Here is a 17,213-nt window from a genome sequence, read left to right on the forward strand (position 1 = left end):
CCTGCGTACTGCGTAGCCTTCCCTGCCCTGAAGAAGAAGTGATCCTTCCTAGTGCCACAAGTTTTAAGCTAATAGCCTATAAAGTTATGGATATTAGAAAGTTATTTTCATCGAAGCAGGCGCCACAAGCTGCAGCAGCAGCTGTATCAGCAGCTGACAACAATGTCATCACCAGCAGTGAAGAAATGGATGATGTTTCAGGTGTGTGAATCTAATGTTGATATCTGCACTCTGGCTGACTGAGTAAGAAGTGAAAAAGAGTGATGTAACGTTAATGTTATAGCTAGTAAACATGGAGTAACCACACTAAGTATACCCTTATGTTAGTATGTATACAGAACATGACTAAAAGTTATCCTAAGATGTAACGTTAACCCTTCATACCTCAGTCTACTTTTAAGACACTAAAATAACGTATTCCAATTTTTATTTTGTTTTCGCGCGTGGAATTATACCGGCTCTCGTTTCAGTACACATAACAACGGAACCATAGCAACGGAACTGACAGGCAACCCTCTGAATCAGACTCCGATTGGCTGTGACTGCATCCACTCAGAGTGTCCGATTCAGAAACGTGACTCTTACACTCTTTACGTCACAAACAAAGATGGTGGATGAGAATAGATCTATAAAACGATAAGCAATGCGTCAGAATCAAGGTGAGACTATCCGCATCCTTTAAAACTCTACGCATATTCGTTTCACCGAAATAAGTAAACGACTGTATTTGAGTGAGTTAAGCAAGGCATTAGTTTGCTTCATTGAAGGATGTTAATGAATAAGTGTTCTCCAGTGCCTTTTGTCCGCTTTAAGGTACTATTACCCCCCTAAAGGATGTTCGGTCCACCCCCCCTAAAATAGCACTTTACCCCCACCCCCCCAACAACTCCTGGGCTAAGCCCCGGATCTCCTACAATCCTAAATCCGCCACTGCAGTATAGTGAGGCCAGAATTGGGGTGATGTGGTCACACTTTTTGTGGTCAGTCAGAAGACGTGCAGCTGCGTTTTGGACAAGCTGCAGGCACAGTGTTGCTAAAGCCTATTGCACAAGGCAGTAGAACTTCTCCATATCGACCCTCTGGTCCCTCAGCGTCTGTCTCCATACTTCAGATTTCATCACACGCTTGGCAGAAACAGAAGAAGGCTTTAAAGATTTCCCTCACGCTGGTTTGGTTTTCTAACACCACACATCAAACAACTTTAACCTGTTTGTACTCAATTACTTGGAGTATGTTTGATTTGTTTTCCGCAACCCATTGCAGGAAGCTCCCACATGCAATCGCTAAAGCCCACCTGCCGTAAAAACAAACCCGTCATATCAAGCAGTTTTGTAAAAATACGTGGAAATCCTTTGAGACTTTCGCTCATGTGCTGCTCATCTGTAGCTGCAGCTGCTCATCCACTCCAGCTCATACCTATGTTTTAGAGATGAGTTTAAAAGAAAAATTCACACAGAAAATAGGTTTTTTATTCGGCTGTCACTGATTTGTCCCAGCTGAAGCTGCTTGCTCTGAAGGCTGAATTATGTTCCGCATGTCCTAAGATTTGGACGTTTTGAGGGCTTCTTGCTATTTCTCCTTATGTGAGAAAACTTCAATTAAATGTGTGCTCACAAGACATTTTGTACCAGATTTATGAGAGAACTTGCTCAAATTATCATTATACATTTTTAATTTTCACCAATGGCACACAACAAATTCACAAGTGGCCCAGCCCTGTCATAATATAGTGTAGATTTACGGATGAACAGCTTTTATACAGAAACACATTTTTTATTTTAAATTTACACCACAAAGTAGAAGAGCAAAAGAAAGCTACACATTTGGCAATTTTTTTATTGCAGAGACTTGTTGAAGGTAATGGAAAGTAACTAAGTATATAACTTTTATCCAAAGTGACTTACGTACATTCAATACTGTAGCCTAAATGTGGGGTTAAGTGTCTTGCCAAAGAGCTTCCATTTAATGTTCATTTTTACTTTTACTCCTTTTAATTTAAATGAAAGAATGCATTTTTACTCCACTACAATTATCTAAAGCTTGAGGTACTTTTATAATTTCAGTGAATTAAACTTTTAAAATAATGCATCCCTTAAATATCAATAATTTCTCTGAACTTTATCTGCAACAGTAAAATGCTACTTGTATATGATCACATATGGAAGCCATGGAGTACTTTTCATTTTGATACTTTAACTATGCTGCGTTGATAATACTGCACTATTACTTAAAGGGGACCTATCCTGCAAAATGCACTTTAGTACGTCTTTTATACATGAATATGTGTCCCCGGTGTTCCAGGGAACTCACCAAGTGTCCGAAAACTCAACCCTCTCTCTTTTCCTCCATACCCAATGACGAATCTGATACAGACTGATGCTTTTATGGATTTAGAAAATTATTTTATTGATTTAAAAAATAGTTGTATTGATTTAAATTGACATGCATCCGCTAAGAAAAATAGTCCGTCGTTACTGTTTGAACTAACGTAGCAACGGCAGGAGGAGCTTTTTGATTACAGATTTGAAAACATCGTTGCTTGCTTCAAAAGTAGCATCATTCATTACGTCAAACCTTGGAAAGTATCTAGATATCCCTGCCCTAATGCCAAAGTAACTGGCAACTGAATATGTGTCGCCGTTTGATGTCTATGTCTGGACCGCTGCGTAAAAAGGAGGGTTTCTGCCCCATTACTTCTCTTCTTACTTCTATAAGAATAAAACACGGAGGGCGGAGATGTATTTTTCTCCCCCTCTTCTGACAGCCCAGCAGCTGATCTCAAAGCACGCTCCCCTCTCCTGCAGGGGGGCGTGGTCAGCTGCAGTTCACAGAATCAGCCCCCTGCAAAAACAGCGCTGGAAAGAGCAAATAGAGCGAAATGAGCCATGGCTAAAATGCAGGATCTGTTTGGTATTTTGAAAAAAAACTATATTTATATACTTTATATAGGTATGGCCCTACAATATATTGTTCAAATATAGCATGATATAGTCATGATTTTTAATGCAGCGCTTTTACTTGTATTGACTATTGTAAAATGTTTGTATTGGTACTTTTACTTCAGTAAGGCTGGCGTCACACTGTCCCAAAATTTACACCAGATGGACACACGAATATGGAATTGTGAATTTTGCACGAAGATGGCCCCGAACTTGGTCAACAGCTAAGCAACAGCCGAAGCAAGTACGATGCCTACAGAAGGCCACACGATGGCACCCGAACCACACACGAAGGCAACACGAAGATGTGAATTGTTATAGTAGTTTATACCCACAGGACACACAAAGGCCACACGATGGAACTGAATTGTGATTAATTGTGATTGAAGCTTTGGGAGTTACACACGCCTCTGCTCTGTAGAGTTGCTCAGGACTGACTGAGGAAGATGCTCTGAAGCTGGCCTTTTATATGTCCACGTTACCATGACACATGGGAAACGCTTGAGCTACTCAAATTCGGCTGTCATCGTACTATAATACGATGGCTACACGACGGCATTGAGAGGGCTTCACGTAGTCGTGTTGCCTTCCTAAGACAATCGGGCAGTTTCTTGTTTCCTTCGTATTGTCTCCGTGAGGCGAAAAAATGCCCGATGATCACACGAAGTAAAGACGAAGATGACACGATTTGATAAGATGCCCTCACGATGGCCTTACGAAGGGCAAAATGGACACACAAATTCAACACGAAAAGGCCTTTCGGCAATTTTTTGGCATGCCAAAGATTTTGCTACCGCTCACGAAGTTGCTGCCGGAGTCTGAGAAACTCCACCGGCAGTCATACGATGGCCATAAATGGCCCGATGTTGTTACGATCAGAGTCGAATTTGAACATTTCCTTTATCGTGTGTCCATCTGGTGTCCATTTCAGGACAGTGTGACGCGGCTTAAAGGATGCGAATAGTTCCTCCACCACCGGCTAGATGTTGAACTGTTGTAGCTGGCTAGTTAACTGCTAAAAAGCTAGCTGCTCACAGGCTACTGTAGCTGGGACATGCTTTTGTTGTGAATAAGACAAAAGATAATCCCAATTGTTTCTTTTTCCTCTGTAATGGGATAAATACTCCACCAGCTTCTGTTCTTGTGATTGTTTTTTTAGTTTAGTTTCTTGTTGAGCAGCTATACTTTAGCAGAGGTTTAATAAAAGTAAATGGGGGCCCACGGCTAATAAGCTACATTAGCCAACTCCATTTTAGATTGACAGACTTTCAAATGTTTGCACTCCCCTGATTACTTGCTGTTGAGAAAAGGCATCAATATGCAGATTTAAAACATGTTTTTCTGCATGGATTAATGGATACAATTTACCACCAGATTTAGCAGTTTTACATGCTTTAGGGACTAAGCCTTTGTAATGCCAAAAACGAAATACATTTGGATCCATATATACAGTAGGCTCCAGGAAGTTCTTGTTCTCAGCTGACAGATGCAAGTCAACATAATGTAACATTTCAATTCTGTTTTCTACATCAGCAGGAAGTGTATTCCTGTAGCAGCTGCCTCATGTAAGCAGGTCACCGTCCAGATGAAAATTCTTTATTTTAACATAGAAGGTGACGTAGAAGAGCGAAATCCATTCAGTCATTTTTAGGCTCTAAATCCTCAGCCTCTTTTAAAATAATATTGTGCTAGGATTATGCCGTGAATAGATTCCAGTCTGTCGAGTAATGATTTAATTGCATACTACCCCAGCAGTGGCAAACCACAATTAAACCGAGGCTTGGTGCTTTCTCCTCATTTATTATATACAAACAGCTGTAATGAATATGTGAATGCAGCGCGTGTCATATAATATGCATGATGAATATGGTTGGCATGCGGGTAAAGAGCATAAATGGTTTATGCGTTGCCAGGGGCGTTGTGAGGAGCTGACAAACATTCCGTGGCCATACTGTGTGAGCAACAGGAAGAGCTGTTTTAATTCACACATAGAGAATTACTTTATTTGTAAATATAGAGGAATAAGTTCTGTACGTCAAAGCAAGGCAAAGGGAAAGGGCAATAGAAGAAGACGCATAAACAAGTCATTCCTCTGCAGATACATTCACTCCACTAGAGAAAATCTGCAGTACCATATGTAGTCTCCTAAAATAGTGTTTTCAATCCTTGATCTGATTTAAGGATGAATTAATTTGGATTTAATAAGCAGGAAAGGGTTATTTATCTCCAGACATAATCAGAAATTCAAATATATTACAAATAGGTACTTCGGCACCTGTGCAATTATGCATTACTTTGGTACTGTGATTTAATGAAGACAGAAACCTACTATAATTAATTATATTTAGTGCTGCATTTGTTGTTGCACTGTCGGATTTGATTTATAAAAACACTAATATGCCAATATAGTAAAGAAAGGATGCAGTGGTAATTATGGTTCCTGATTTAGATTTAGTTGTAATCTTAATCGAAATGGTAAACTAGCTTTTGTAGAATATTAGTCAACAAATGCAAATCTGTCTCTTACTACGGTTCGAACTTTCTGTATAAAGCAGAACATAAATGGCATCAAGGTTTTATTTGTCACTTCCTGCTACCTGAGAATACTATAACTTGGGTGAATTCCCAGGCTTTTAATTCCCTGAGGCTTCATATTCTCCCAGATTCTGAATTATTGATTTTTACTTAACATTATATCTAGTCGAATGTGCTGTGCCCAGATTTCTTCTCCTTTGTTTGTTTCATTTGCTGGTTGGCTTAATGACTGTGCGATAGATGAAATAGCATACATAAGACATAGAATACTCTTCTTGGGTTAACAGGCACATAACATATTAATCAGACTGAATAATGAAACATATTGTATGGGCCTACAGTACATTAACAAACACGTAAAAGCACTACCAACCTAGCCAGCACTCTGCAGTTCTTCTGTCCTACCTGTAATATACATGACCTCTTTCTCATGCTCCTTTTTATAACTTAGCATAATAACAGATATCCCGCAGTAAAGCATAGCTGTCTTATTATTAGGCTGAGACCTTCGGCTCACTGACATAGGAAGTATGAAAAAAGAGGTTAAAAAACGCTATTATTCATGCTTTTCCACATAAACTGATATATTTCTATACTGTAAGTGGGCCATGATACTGCTAAGGCCCGAGGCAATGGGATTACCCATGTTAAAAATAGAAAATGGGGCTCATTACAATACTTAGGGGGATAGTGTCATATCCACATGGTAATTCACCAAAATATTGTCAGAGTGTACCTCCAGTGCTGTTGCAATAAAAAGGAAACTTTGACCGACATTTCTTGAGTCATGACATGAAGTTTTTTCTGACTATGACATTAATTATGGTTGTAAACAAGGCTTTGCCATGCTAGCAGCTCTGCTAGGATCCAAATGCTAAAATTGATTGATTGATTTATTGTCTTTTATTGTGATGTAATGTGTTTAAATTACATGTACAGCACTTTGGTGCGACCAAAATCGTTTTTAAATGTGCTCTACAAATAAAAGGTGATTTGATTTGATATGATTTGAAAATTAGCATGTTCACAACGAAAATCCTAACACGCTGATGTTTATTAGGTCATATTTAACCGTCTTTATCTTTTTTGTTTCGGATGGTTGAACAAGTATAGGTTTTTCAGATATTAAGTCATCAAACTAAGATAATAAGATTTTGACCAGATGATGGCAAGAGAAGATAAGTCAGGGGACAACCAAACATGTATACTGAAGCAACAAAGTAAAACCTATTGTCACCACTTGATATCATGTTTTCCATTAAGGAATACTTTGATCATTCAGAGAGGACTTCTGCATTGATGGGGCCCATAAAGCATGTCAATGGGAAAGTCTTTTTTGGCCCAATGACTTCACATACTGACACATAAGTGTTAGTACCACTGTTTGGCCACCATTAACCTTCGCTTATACGCCTGGTTCACTGTTTGGGCTTTGATACAATACCTTTATTTCCATGAAGTCAGACCAGACACTAAATATAAGACACATGTCATAAGTTGCTGGGGTATTAGAGTAGTTGTCAATAACAACCATAATATCATTGAGGCTCACCCCTCCCTTTCGTCTGTTTTACTTGTAGATGGGAGGAACCATGTACAACACTGGGAAGCATGTGTCATTACGGCCAGACAAAGCCCACCTGGTGAACATCTCCGGGGGCCCACTGGGTTACAGCTACAGGCTGGAGGAGGTCCGCCTCCATTTTGGGAGCGAGGACTCCCAGGGTTCAGAGCATCTTCTCAACGGACAGGGTTTTCCAGGAGAGGTAAGAAAGAAAATATTGATAGGTTACACATTTACACTGATTTACACACGTGGAAGGGAGGCTAGAGGGGAAGGGGCTCCAATGGTACGAGAAAAAAAGGCATATAAAAATGTATGTATAGGCAAAATAAGGGGGTTGATTTCATTTCCATGTTGGGGGACTACACATAAAGTTTGGTGTCTAGGGATTCCACTAGGAACATTTGAGCTTCAAACAATTTTTACAAAGGTTGTGCAGGAATGAGTCCAGAAACCTGGTTCACATTTAGCACTTCCTGTTCACTTACATTGAAGTTAACGTTTATTTTTTTAATGGGTTGGATTCCAGAAATACGATTTTTATCTACGAAATAAAATATAGTAAATCCGTAAAGGTCAGTACACACCCCATCGTTGAATGTCTGAAGATTCTATGTTTCATAAAAGGGCAGTGACTAAATGAGACTACTAAACGTCATCACGCCGACACATTAGCCGCCGATAGCTCAGCAGTGGTGACATGATGTCAAGTGACCGTTATATAGTCTGTTTGTAGTTATAATGTTAGCTTTTTAATCCCGCTGAGCGCATTTACTCTTTTAAAGTCATAAAAGTTGTTTTAGTATGCAGAACTTATCCTGCCGAACATGCTAGTAATTCCCTGTACCAGTAATCCGATTGTTTTTAATGTAACTGTAGAGGGATACCATTTTTTTTTTTTTATCCTAATTCCCGTACGCCCCAAGCCAGGTCAAGACTCAAAGACATTCGTAGCTACTCGTGCAACCAGTGGGGTATTTACCATTCACGCGCATGTGAAAGAAGTAGCAACCTTCAGCTCACATACAGGGTACTGAATGTCACTAGTGTCAGTGTGTCAGGGAGCTCATACACCATGTGTCACTGAGGCAACCATCCTTTGAGTCACACACACAGTGGGTCACACAATGGGATGAGTCAAGGCTTCCTAGTCTCATCCAAACACGCTCTGATAGGAAGATCTTTATGCTTTTTACTTCTGTTAATTGCATTTAAGCTTAATAATAGTACTAATAATAAAGCTTTATTTATATAGCACTTTTCATACAGTTCGTGCAGCTCAAAGTGCTTTACAAAATGGTGACACATCACAAGTTAAAAATAATAAACAACAAGAAATTCCCCTCGGATCAGATGTTAAGACCTTTACAGATACATGCAGCAAAATATAACATTTCAGCTTAAGAGACACAAGGAGGTAAAAGGTATGATAATAAAAACAAAATACAATAAAATAAAAAAAAAAAATAATTTATCTCGGAAAGATAAGACACAAGAGAAGTGAATAGATGCAACAATATAAAACCCTATTAAATAAAGTGAACATATAGGTACAACAGAAATCAAAATAAAAGGATTATAGTAATAAAAACGTCATCATCAAATCAAATCAAGTTTTATTTATATAGCACATTTATAAACGATTTTTGGTCGAGCCAAAGTGCTGTACATATAATAAAATTAGCCTACAGTAGAGACACTTTACAGCAAATACAACAACACAGATTGTTCAGAATATCAGTATGAGAAAAACGACACCCTCTGTCCTTATAATAATTGTAATAAAGGTTCAAATATAAAAAATCCAACGTAAAAATAAATAATGCTATTGAAACTGTTATAATATAAATAATATAAGATAAAACCCTTTAAAGACCATAAAATAAATAAAACAATATAAAAGTAGGTAAATAATAAAGATTAAAACAACATTTAAAGTGTGTGTCGGGGTGCTAATAAATAGCTAATCTAAAAAGATGTGTCTTTCGCTGGCGTTTAATAAAGCTTCTTAGTAGAAGGTTTTAAAACTAGCTTTACATGGATTGTAATCATATTTCTTATTATCAAGGACGTAATATGACCTGTCATGTTATCCGTTCATTTCTTTGGCTTACACAGCTCACCTTGAAGCTTTGGGATGTCATCGTGGACAATTTCCGAAATTAATAGCATTTATAGATAAATCCAAACCGAAGTCGGACTGGAAAATGGGAATTAGTTGCAGTCCTGCTTCAGGTTTAGGCTAAGAGTTAGGGTTAGAGTAACTAACTTAAATCGGGCTTGTAATGCTTTCTTTCATTGTATCTATGTTTCAGGTCCAGCTGATCCATTATAACCAGGATCTGTATACCAACTACACGGAGGCAGCTAAGAGCCCCCATGGTATCGCTGTGGTCTCCATCTTCATAAAGGTCAGTGTGGACTTCTGGGAGTACATTGAAACACAATACATTTGTAAGAGTTAATTGGATGGTTTGATTCATACATATTCTCACAATTGAGGATAAATAATGTATTATCCACTTATACAAGAATTGCAGCACAGTAAACAAAAAAGTTAACTTGCTACATGTGTTTAGCTGCATTTTTGCATGTGTGCGTGTGTGCATGTGTGTGTGCTGAACTGTCTGTGATTAATATTTGATCGCCCTCTCCCTTCGTCATCTCTTAGCTCTCTGAAATCCCCAACGCCTTCCTCAACCGCATGCTCAACAGAGACACCATCACCAGAATCAACTATAAACGTAAGACACACACGCTCTTCCACACACACACACACAGAGCAGAGCTTGAATGAAACACAGAGACCCAGAAGTAGGCTACTTGTACTGTAGCATATTATTTTCGAATAAATCCTTTTTCAAATTATGAATTTCTCTTGGGGGTGCTATGGCTATCCTGGGGGGTGCTTCAGCACTATATTGGCTGTGGGAATTTGAAAACGCACACAATGTCTCGTCACACACACACACACACACACACACACACACACACACACACACACACACACACACACACACACACACACACACACACACACACACACACACACTGTTATGGCTGTAGACCAGTGTACTATCTTCTATGCCATAAAACCTGCTGTCTAAAAGGAGGATATGTTTTCATTCCATAATGCTTGTTTGTTTGCACAGTCTGAGAAGGGTTGTTAACACATTTGAATGATAGCAACGTTTTGTAGAGAGTTAGGACATGGGTAAATTATAGTTTAGGCATTATTGGAGTGGGAGTGAAGCAGGAATTACTTAAATGATTTCAGAGGAGATATGGCATTTTTGAAAATTTTCATTATTTGGAAGTAAGCTTGATACGGCCATATTTTAATCATACAAGTGTAATGACTTGTGCCAAGTAGTCAGCCGCACGGACTGTGTGTCATCACTAGGGTTGGGAACCGAAACTCGGTTCCAGATGAGAACCGATAAGAAAATGCCGGGTACCGGGTACCCATACAAAATACACAATTTTGGTTCTGCTTAACGGTTCCTAAATGCGGTAGACCCTGTATTCCACCGGATCCATCTGCGCTGCGGTGACTCGGTGGAATACATAGCGGACTGGCCATCTGTGTGTTCTGGAGAATCACAGAACGGCCGGTCGTCAGCGGGCCGTTGACGGCCGGCTCGGTTCGCTGACGGCCGGCACCGCCCTTAATTTGTTTTAATGGCATCATGTAAGTTGCGCTGACAGGCGACAGAGGTCCACAGTTGCCCCGCAGCGAGGCTCCCCCCGCCCTCCCGTAGACACTTCACGAGCTCAGAAACGGTTTTGAAAACTTTTGTCACGTAGTGATCGTCTTCTCAATAGAACATCTTTGATAATGTCTTCTGGCCAATCAGAATCAAGATAACGGCATGGTGTTGTTGCAGGAAGTCCCGACGGAGAATACTTTTGCTGTAGTACAGGGGTGCACATAACTGGTAAACAGGTTATGTGCGTAATCTGAAATGCATACCGTCACTTGTGTCACAAAGCGCATTTGCGTACCGACGTACTTGTGAAGCTTTTCCAGAAGGCGGTTAGATCACCGGACGATAGAGTCGGTCTCCGTGTGCACAGACAGGGCTGCTGTTAACGTCGGTCTGTACAATGGAATTGTGCCAAAACTACGCCAACCGGCTGCGGAGGGAGACTCCCCCCCCTTCACTAGAGAACTGCGCTAAAACAGCTGATCACAACGTTCACACTCTGTGGTCACGAAGTACTCCAGTAGCCGCCGCCGCCCCCCCCCCCCCGTCGACTTTCCTGAAGTACTCCCCCCGTTGATAGAAATCAACATGTAATGAATTAAGACCCCACGGTTTGATGATTGATAGGTGCTCTTTCATTTTGACACACAGAATTATTTTACAATAAACATGTTAAATGGATATATCCGCCTTCTTTCATTTATCTTTCCATTCCCACAACAATATACATAAAGAAATGGCATATTTTGGACATAGTTCGAATGGTGATTAATCATGATCAATTATTTTTTAAGCTGTGATTAATCTGATTAAAAATGTTAATCGTTTGACAGCCCTAATATATATATATATGAAAAACAAATTGACTGGTGTCATGGCTTGGCTCTCAGCCGCAACAAACGCGCGACAGAAACGAGAGCGTGAATAGAAAAAAAGAGTTTATTTGGCTGCTGCTGAAGGACACAAACAGGCGAAACAAGAGGTCAGCTGGTTGTGACTGCTCTTCACATTGCGTCCTCCTGCCAGAGAGAGAGAGAGAGCGAGATCCGGTCCAGTCCTTTATCCGGCTAGCTCCAGCCGCCAGGTGTCCTCAATTCCCGTGAGCACACACAGAGGGAGAGTCATTAAAGGGCCACACACACGCATACCCACCACCAGAGATAGTGAGGCAGGGGTCGTCACACCCCCCCCATTAAAGTCGGTGTCCCCAGGGCCACCGGCACCACACACCAACCCCATCCCAAACCAAAGGAAAAAGTAATGGAAAACAAAACCACACATATGGCACTCCCCCAGAACCCCAATGAAATACACCACCTTCACACAGCAATCCTCGCCTTCAGCACCCTGCCACACCTTTAGCAACACCAGTATCTGAGAAGCACTTTAAAAAACATGGGCAGAGCGAGAAAGATTTATCACAGTATGACAGTTCATATATATACACATCAAGGTCAAACTAACAATTACTTAGTGCCATGGAGCACGTGACAGCGCGTCAGCAATAACATTGTCGGATCCCCTAATGTGCCTAACATCAAGATTGTAAGCCTGAAGAAACAAAGACCACCTCGTCAGCCTTTGGTTGGGATACTTCATTGAATGCAAAAAGGTCAGGGGATTGTGATCTGTGTAAACCAAAATTGGTCCTCCTGCTCCCACATATACAGTGAAATGCTGCAACGCCCAAATGAGTGCTAACGCATCCTTCTCAATCACCGAATAATTCCTTTGGTAACTGTTAAGTTTCTTTGAAAATAAACTGACGGGTCTCTCCACCCCCCCCTTGTCAACCTGGAGCAGAACCGCACCGACTCCCACCTGGCTTGCATCTACTTGGAGACTAAAAGGTCGCTAACGCCTGAGAGGAGCACAATAGAGACTTAACACTATCAAACGCTCTCTGACAGTCGACCGACCAAGTATATTTTACCTTAGCCCTAAGAAGTTCCGTCAGAGGAAACACTGTAGTGGAAAAATGTTCACAGAACCTCCTGTAGTAATCCACCATACTCAAAAATCTCTGGAGTTCCTTTTTGGTTGTGGGCTGTGGGTATTCAGATATTGCCCTGACCTTGGCCAGAACTGGAGCCACACAACCCTGACCCACCACATGACCAAGGTATGTCACTATGGCCTTTGCAAAGGCACATTTGGCCAAATTAATAGTCAGATGTGCCTCTGTCAACCGTTCAAACAACCTCTCGATGCGCTGAACATGAGCAGTCCAAGTATCACTGCAAATTACCAAATCGTCTAGATACACCGTACAGCCCTCTAAACCCGACACCACGCAATTCATCAAACGTTGGAATGTAGCAGGAGCAATTTTTAACCCAAACGGCATAACCTTATATGAATAAAGTCCAGATGGTGTGATAAATGCTGCTATTTCCTGTGCCCGCTTAGACAAGGGGACCTGCCAATACCCTTTAAGCAAATCAAATTTGCTAACATACTTTGCAGACCCCACCTGATCTATACAGTCATCCATCCGTGGCAAAGGAAAAGAGTCTGATTTTGTCACCGCATTCACTTTTCTTAGATCAGTACAGAATCTAGGTGTCCCATCCTGCTTTGGCACCAAAATACATGGAGACGCCCAACTAGATGCTGATGGGACAGCAATTGTATTCTCCACCATGTAATTAATCTCTGCATCCAACCGACTGCGCTTAACTGGTGGTATGCGATAAAAATGTTGCTTAATCGGCTGAGCGTCCCCAACATCAATATCATGCTCAGCCCAGTCAGTTTGCGAAGGAGTGTCTCCAAACAGACACAGATATTTGTGTACCAATGCTGATAATTCCTCACGTCTTGATGCCACCAAATGAGACAACAACCCCGAATTTCTCAAACGACCACAGAGCAAACTATCATCAGGTTCGGCACTATATCTCCCTCATGCGTCAAACCATGTGTCACCACCACAGCCGGCTGCACTTTATCCTTCTCCACCTCTGTGTCTGTGTTAACCTCCCGCTTGTGGTAGGGTTTCAGAAGATTTACATGACAGAGGCGTTTGGTCTTCCTTCGTGCTGGTGTTGCCACAACATAATTTAGGTCAGAAGTTTTCTCAATGATAGTGTACGGACCTGAATACTTGGCCTGAAATGGGGAACCAACAATAGTCATAAGTGATAGAACCTGGTCACCTGGATTAAACTCCTGTCGTGCCGAACAACGGTCATAGAACTTCTTCATGTTACTTTGAGACACTGACAGCTTTTCCCGTGCCATACTCAAAGCAACACCCAAACGACGTCTGAAGCCATTCACATAATCCACCAAGCTCCGTGGTGGCTCAGTGTCAACACAACCCTCTTTCAGCACTGCCAAGGGACCCCGTACAGCATGTCCGAAAACCTACTCATTAGGGCTAAACCCCGTACCTTCATGTACTGCCTCCCTTGCAGCCAACATCAACCAAGGAAGACCTTCCTCCCAGTCTCCATCTAGCTCAGTACAGTAAGCACGTAACAAGGATTTCAATGTCTGGTGAAACCTTTCCAAGGCACCCTGGCTTTGAGCGTGGTAAGCTGTTGACTGGTTCTTCTTAATCTTCAAAAGCTTCAACACCTGAGCAAACATGTGAGATGAAAAATTGGAGCCTTGATCACTCTGGACGACCTTAGGAATACCAAATATTGAAATAAACTGTGACAAAGCCTTAACCACAGCCTTAGTTGTAATCGATCTCAAAGGATAAGCCGCTGGATACCTAGTGGTTTGACACATCACAGTCAGCAGATATTTGCAACCAGACTTTGAACACGGTAAAGGGCCCACACAATCCACAATGAGATGTGTAAACGGTTCACTTACCACTTGTATCGGCTGTAGTGGTGCTGGTTTGATCTTCTGGTTTGGTTTCCCTGTTAGCTGACACACATGACATGTTCTAATATACTGCGACACATCTCTCTTTAGACGTGGCCAAAAGTAGTGTCTCAGGATGTTCAAATATGTTTTCCGAACCCCAAAGTGTCCACACTCATCATGTGCGACTTTCAGGACCAGAGGACGAAACTTAGTTGGCACCACCAGCTGGAAAACCTCAGTTCCCCCACCATCAACAGCCACAGGAACCCATCTTCTAAACAACAAGTCATTATGCAACATGTATCCACTTGAAGTGTTTTCCCCCTGTGCAACTGGCACAAAGGTTTTTCAACGAAGAATCCTGACGTTGCTCCTCTCCCACCTCATGGTGTGTAAGTAATACCGAAAACTCAGACAAAGATGGAACCTCCACTGTGTCAGTTGACTTTCCATCTGGTAGCAAGTCATGATCCCTTTTGGCCCTAGCACGTGTGATCACACACGAGGCTGTGACGTCTGGCATCACTGTAGAGCACTTCTCAGATCCTGACTCAATCAGACCACCAGTGACTAACAACACAGAGGGAACATCAGCCCAGACTCTACCACCTGCCAAACCGTTACCCAGAATGAAATGTATCCTTTGGATTTTTCCCACTGGCTCGAATATTATTATACTTGTTTATGGACATTTTAAGAATGATTGCAGTACTATGTGCATTTGCTACAAGTATTTTGTTTATCAAAAAAAGATTGAGTTTGCATCAGAAACAATAATCTATTTTCAGTGCAAAATCTAAGAAAAAAAGGCCCCAAGAGTGGGCTAAATGCTACATGTATTTAAATGCCAGCACGTTTAGCATGCTAACATGCTCACACTTGATAGTAATTACCAAAGCGTAGCTAAGCCAAAGGGGAATGTCATTGGTTCCTCAGGGATGGGGTTATGAAATGACATTTACATTTAAATCAATGATGACGTTAAATGAAATGTGAGGGGATTGTCAAAGTTATTAATTCAAAATGAGAGTCTGAACCTGGTGTCACAGCAGTTAAACTTATCATTGGTGAGGTATTTAAACAAAATAACAAATGTCAATTACATGGTGGCGCAAGGTAGAGTAAGGGGATCCATGCTGTCCTTTGACTTTATCCTCCAAGACCTTAAATGTCTGTATAAAATTGCATGATGTCCATCCAAAATAGATATTTAAGTTTGTACCAAAGTGATGGACCGACTGAATGAATGACAGAAAGTTATTTACATCACTGGAGCCCTGCATCTAGCATCTCAAAAACCTTTTGAAGTCTAAAACACGCTAATCTCTTCTTTCTCTTGAAGAAAATACATTCCCAATAATGTAGTCAACACTCTGCTTTACATAATGTTACACAACAGCACTCAAACACACACACACGTTTCCCGCTGCTTCCCTCTAGCAAGACTGCATTCTAAATGTCATACAAATCAGTGTTACATTGCCAAAATCTGTTTTCCAACCTCTGCTGTGAAGAAACAGCCCTCCAGAGAATTCCTTCCTAAATAATGGGGCTAAACATAGCAGAGTTAGGCAACCACACAGACAAACACAGAAACTTGTTTTTGTGAAGTAGGAGGACAAATTAATTAGCTTGTATTAATTTTGGGGATGTACACACTAACCTGAACCAAGAATATGGTATTAACCTTAAAGTTTATATAAAGCTGACTATGAACATGGGAGGCTGTGGCTAAGTGGATAGTGTGGATAAGTCGCTTTGGATAAAAGCGTCTAACAAGTAACATGTAATGAACATATTTGTGTTCCTAATTAATATAACACACTCACTGCTACAATACATGAGGCAAATCATTCATTTTAATTGCTCTAAACATTAGAGATGCATACCCATGTGCAATATTCTACATAAAACACACACGCAATCTCTTTTCTCTCTGACAGTTCGTTCCTGCTAAATGGTCTGAACATAACGGACTTTCACACAACACACTGAATAGCCTGAACACTCTTCCCCTCTCTTTAGATGATGCGTTCTTATTAATGGGCCTGAACATAGGCGACCTTTACCCCGACACCACGCGCTACATCACCTACGAGGGCTCCATCACCATCCCTCCCTGCTACGAGACTTCCACCTGGATACTCATCAACAAGCCTGTCTACGTCACACAGATGCAGGTAGGTGCCTGAGTAGAACGTGCATGGGAAAACAAATAGCATACTGTTGATTGGGGTAGACATTTTTTGGGGCTTTTTGCTTTTATTAGACACTACAGTCAGGGGGTCACAGGTCTGATTGGAGCCGTGGCTGCTGCTGCTGAAGACTAAGCCAAAGAACATGTAATGTGATCTCTAATTTCCCTGTTGGCACAAGGGCACATACAATTTTGAGTTTCAACTTCATTTCATACCCTGTAATAGAAATAATTTATCTAAGTGGTTAAAATAGTTCCCAGCTTAAACCTCTGCACAATGGACGTATAAAGAGAACTGGAAACAGTGGGGGCGCGTGAATTCCTATGAGAGTTGCTCCGTGGCGCATGAAGACAAAATGATCATCCCTGGATCTTAGCCTATAGAACTCTCCTTTTCCTTAAGCACCACCTCCAATAAACCCCCTAATGTCCAATCTAGGCTCATT

At 41.1% G+C, this 17,213-nt stretch overlaps 1 protein-coding gene across 2 annotated transcripts in view; it reads left to right on the forward strand.

Annotated features, from left to right (window-relative positions):
• Window positions 1-17,213, forward strand: part of LOC117558024 (carbonic anhydrase-related protein 10-like) — a 209,244-nt gene that overhangs the window by 166,622 nt on the left and 25,409 nt on the right. For both annotated transcript variants that reach the window (XM_034233983.1, XM_034233984.1), the window contains 4 exons: window positions 7,055-7,240; window positions 9,354-9,449; window positions 9,710-9,782; window positions 16,596-16,750. In XM_034233983.1, the coding sequence (XP_034089874.1) occupies window positions 7,055-7,240; window positions 9,354-9,449; window positions 9,710-9,782; window positions 16,596-16,750 (510 nt within the window). The remainder of the gene's footprint in view (window positions 1-7,054; window positions 7,241-9,353; window positions 9,450-9,709; window positions 9,783-16,595; window positions 16,751-17,213) is intronic.

Source organism: Gymnodraco acuticeps, unplaced genomic scaffold (assembly GCF_902827175.1).
Source record: "Gymnodraco acuticeps unplaced genomic scaffold, fGymAcu1.1, whole genome shotgun sequence".
Taxonomy (NCBI): Eukaryota; Metazoa; Chordata; class Actinopteri; order Perciformes; family Bathydraconidae; genus Gymnodraco; species Gymnodraco acuticeps.